This window comes from Poromitra crassiceps (assembly GCF_964638095.1).
Source record: "Poromitra crassiceps genome assembly, contig: HAP1_SCAFFOLD_1665, whole genome shotgun sequence".
NCBI lineage: Eukaryota > Metazoa > Chordata > Actinopteri > Beryciformes > Melamphaidae > Poromitra > Poromitra crassiceps.
The window spans coordinates 12501-16969 of record NW_028150749.1 but is presented as its reverse complement, the minus strand read 5'-3'; the positions used below and the strand labels follow the sequence as shown (position 1 = coordinate 16969).

Sequence of the window (4469 nt, the reverse complement as noted above, 5' to 3'; positions counted from 1 at the left end):
TTCTGGGTGTGAGTGTGTCTCAAGTAAACACCTTCTAATACAAATACAAATAATATCAGATCTGTGTGCTATGGAGAACCATCCAGTGAAACTTTGACAATTTCCATGGCTTGTGTTGAAAGGTTGATGGGTTACTTTGTTTTTTTAGGACATTTTAGGACCCTGAGGTCCCATTCAAAACCTAAAAGGTATCAGGATGGAATGAGGAACATGAAATCACATTGTGTCAGTGGTTACCTTTCCTTTGGGGCTATTCTCGTTGGCGGGGTACATGAAGATGCCTCCATAGGCGATGGTGCGGTGGATGTCTGACACCATGGAGCCAACGTACCTGGCACCATAGGGGGCGCTGCCATCCTGCAAGGGGGCGTGACATAGAGTGAGTTGTATTTTTGAACAGTGTTGTATTTGAACTCACTTCTGAAAGAATAATACTCTCTCTGGCTTGTGCACACAGTCTCAGATAGTTAGAGATATCAGCGGGCGTTTTCCTCCCTTCATTAGAAGCCATTTATTTGTGTAGGCGACAGTATGGAAAACAACTTTACAGAGCGAGAAAATCGCCGGTAAATATGAAGCCTTCATTTGGTTTGGCCAAGCTTTATTTAATTGATTAATTTTAATTTCATTGTTTTCATCTCAGTGTCACATCCATAACTTTTTATTTAAGAAGTCTTCATCAGCTTTGACAACAAAAAGTTAATTTTTACTTAATTTCATAAAGGGCCTGTTGACAATGCGGTTCCTATCTGAAGTGACGTTTATTCCTCAAGAAGTGAAAACGGGCCTTAGGCAAACAGTGGATTGGGGATCAGTTGTTTTCTCTGGAGCTCAGCAGGTCAAAGGTCAAGTCAAGTCTGAACATGGCCAATACAGAAACTGAGTCCCAAAGCAAGTCCTGCAAATGTGTCGTCAGCACTTTGAAAACTCGCTCGCCTGTTGTCTTTTGCGGAGGTTAATTAGCATTAGCGCGTTAGCTGCCTGTATGGCATTTGAATGTAAAAGAGAAACCCTGCAGATTTTTTTAAATAAATAAATAAGGCTGTGTGAGTGTAGTATGGGAGGGTCTGTTTCGGGAATTACTATGTATACACACACTCTCTCTCTCTCTCTCTCTCTCTCTCACACACACTCACACACACACACACACACACACACACACACACACACACTCACACACACACACTCTCATGGTGACGAGGACATGACTCAGCAGGCACATGACTGTGCATCACACTGTCGGTCTGAAACACGCTGTTCTCTTCACTGAAGCTCCGCCTCCACTGAGACTCCACTCAGAGAGTTCTACTTTACTTTGTTTCATAAGAGACTTGTCAAATAAGAGAGCACCTGGATGCATCTTCCATTTAAATGTTAAAAAGTTGTAAAAACCAGTTACGGTAAATAAATGAATGCAGAAGACAGATGTAACAACAGATATATTCTCCACAAGCCAAAATGGTTTCAAAGCTGCACTGTTCTTGTTGTGACCCAAATAGCAGCAGGCTTGTGCTAGCCTGGGTAAAGCCAGCCTCCACGTGACCTCCACGTACTATCAGTCACAAAGAACGTAGGTTGATAGTCTGTGACGTCACGTTGAAGGCTGGCTTCACCCAGGCTAGAGGCCTGTGTGTCTGTAGGCTTATGGAAAAGCCCCTCGGTTAGAGAGGCTTATTTGGCTGCTGCAGGAGAACTTTGATCAGTCTGCTGTTGTTTCCCTCAGGATCAGGTCAGGATGGCCTGAGCACAGCAGCACATGATCTGCTGTGGCTTCAACGTGGAGGAGAGAATGGTGGTTCTGGCTGGATTCAGAGATCCAGAGACTCTTAGAATGAATCAGTGCAACAACAGAAACAAGTTAAATTCTTACACTGACAACATCATAAACAACCACTGGGAAGGAGGTCAAAGGTCAAAGCAATGACGTCTTGAAAACAACAAATGCGTATCAGTGGAGTTGGTCATTTTCCTCCAGATTAGGGCAGCTAGATGTTCCAAATCAATATAGGATGATTGAATGTTAAACAATACACAATATACTTTCATACACATGGTCATTTGCTTTGTTTTAAATACGATCCATATCTAGGCTACTGTTATTTTTTTGTGAGCAGACTGGTGTGTGTGTGTGCGTGCGTGTGTGTGTGTGTGTGTGTGTGTGTGTGTGTGTGTGGGGTGGGGGGGGGTGGGGGTGGGGGGGGTGGGGGGGTGGTCGTATGCATACAGAAAATTATAATGAAACACACACTAGTCGCATCCTACAAGGTCATGGAAACATCCTGGGTTCGAATCCAGCCCACGACCTTTGTCACATGTCACCCCCTTCCTCTCTCCCTCTCGTCTTTCCTGTTTGTCTAGTATGTTGAACTGTCAAATAATAAAGGCGAAAATGAGCAAAAAACAAGATTGTTTTGTGCTGATTTTTCTCTATTTTAACAATTTTGAATCGTTTTCAGGCCTCCTCTGATCATGAATCAAATGAAACAACCTGTAGGATCATAGCCAGCCTATTTCCACATCATTCCAAACAGTACTGAGGCAGTGAATGTGAATGCCCATCTGAACTATTGATCGCGTGGTTTTAATGCAATATGAGATGAAATCATGAAAAAAGACTCAAGATAACAGATAACAGATTGATGCTGTCTCAGCAACATTTTGGGCCTGAATTCATCCTTGTTGGGCCACTTGTTCCCATTTCTTAACGCCAAACACTTGACAATGAGTAACATGCTGTTACATGACTGTGCTGCGCTCATCATGGCTTAACTGAAGCGTAACATGCAGACGGGGGTTCCACTCGTGAGTTTTTGGCTGATACAGATATTTTGTACAGAGGCTGCCAACAGATGCTATTTTGTGACGCATTTATAAATTGGTCAAATTTTCATGGAAAAATATGACACCTATTCCAAAATGTATTTTTGCTTGTCAGGGTGGAAAAGCCTATGAAACAGCATGGATGATCATCACAGGAGGACAAACTGCTTGACTGTCTTTTAGTGGAGGGATATGATGATGTGGAGATATTTTGATATTGATATATTCATTTGTCTAAATCTGAGGTTTTCAAAGTGGGAGGCGGGCCTCCCCAGGGGGGCTGCACGCAGTTTCAGGGGAGGCTCAGTGAATGAAAGAGAAAAAAATATGACATTTAGTTATTAAAAGGAGGTCTCATAAAATAGCCTAAATGTGTGTGATTTGGTTGAAGAGATAGTTCAGAGATACAGTAGTTTGGAGGAATTTGACAGGTTTCTCCACTTTCCCACAGACAGAAACAAATAAATGCCTTCAAACAGACCTTTTTATGTATTTGGTGTAGTCTGAAGTATGTCAAATAGTAATATCAGGGTATCTTGCCTCAATAGTTGAGTGTCTGATCAAATAACATAATCATGATCCCATACTGTAGGCATCCAGGAATTGAGCAAGGGGGGCTCCTTTTTCCCAGCTTTGTCTTGGGGGAGGCCCACAGTCTCAGACTTTGAAAACCCCTGGTCTAAATGGATGGTAACAAGCACATTTTATTTAAAAGCCCCGATTTAAGGAATATTATTGTTTTGTTTGACGGTTGAATGTGATGAATGTGCATGCAGCATACATAAGCCTTATTGCAATATATCGATATTGAAAAGAATCCTCAGTTACAGAATTATGATATTGGTTTCAACCATATCAGCCCAAACCCATAATGACATCGTTTTAGGGTTATCAGGTCATTACAACCTTGATATGAAGAATTAATGTATTGCAGGTTTTCTAGTTATTACTGACTATTCAATATTCAATAAAAGATGATATCGACCTGGTATTATGGGCAAATCAATCCATCAGCGTAACAGAGGGGCTGATGACTAAAAGCAGTAGTGATGTGTGACAGGTCCAGAGAAGTGCTGAGTGTGCATGGTGAGTTGAGTCCTGTTTCCTCCTGTGTTTCCTGTGGAACAGAACAGGGCAGGCTGCTTCCTGCTTCCTGCACGCCACACGGCCATGTCGCCATCCTGCTGCTCAGCTGACTGGCTGTCCGCTCTGCACGCTCACCTGACAGCCAATCACATGCCAATCACATGTTCTGCACACTCACCTGACAGCCAATCACATGCCAATCACATGTTCGACTTCCCTATGCCGAGTTCTGCATTCCCCCCACCAAATGCATCCCCACCTCGCGGGAGCACATTGTAATGAGTTTGTTTTAAAATGATATAATATTTGTGGGTGTTCATCAATGATGCGAAATGATCTGATATCTACGGTTTATGAACGTTATTTTTCACCATAATATTTTGGGCTGTTTTGACTTAAAAATCTGAGTAGAAGTGAGAGGATGGGGGTCTCCCCCCTGGGCCCGTGGACGCCGACTTTGGTGCTTAAAATCTCGGTACAGGTGACCTCCAGGCCAGGGGGGGTCTGTCCTGACTACTGGCTCACGTAGGCCTCCAGACCAGGGGGGTCTGTCCTGGCTCATG

At 43.2% G+C, this 4469-nt stretch overlaps 1 protein-coding gene across 1 annotated transcript in view; it reads right to left on the bottom strand.

The window, feature by feature from the left end:
- Nucleotides 1-237: 237 nt before the first annotated feature.
- The window catches only part of LOC310771978 (fructose-1,6-bisphosphatase isozyme 2-like), a gene marked incomplete at both ends in the record, with an annotated part of 16728 nt that continues 12496 nt past the window's right edge, over nt 238-4469 (bottom strand). Inside the window, one exon of the mRNA XM_083664465.1 lies at nt 238-357. Within this exon, the coding sequence (XP_083520591.1) occupies nt 238-357 (120 nt within the window). The remainder of the gene's footprint in view (nt 358-4469) is intronic.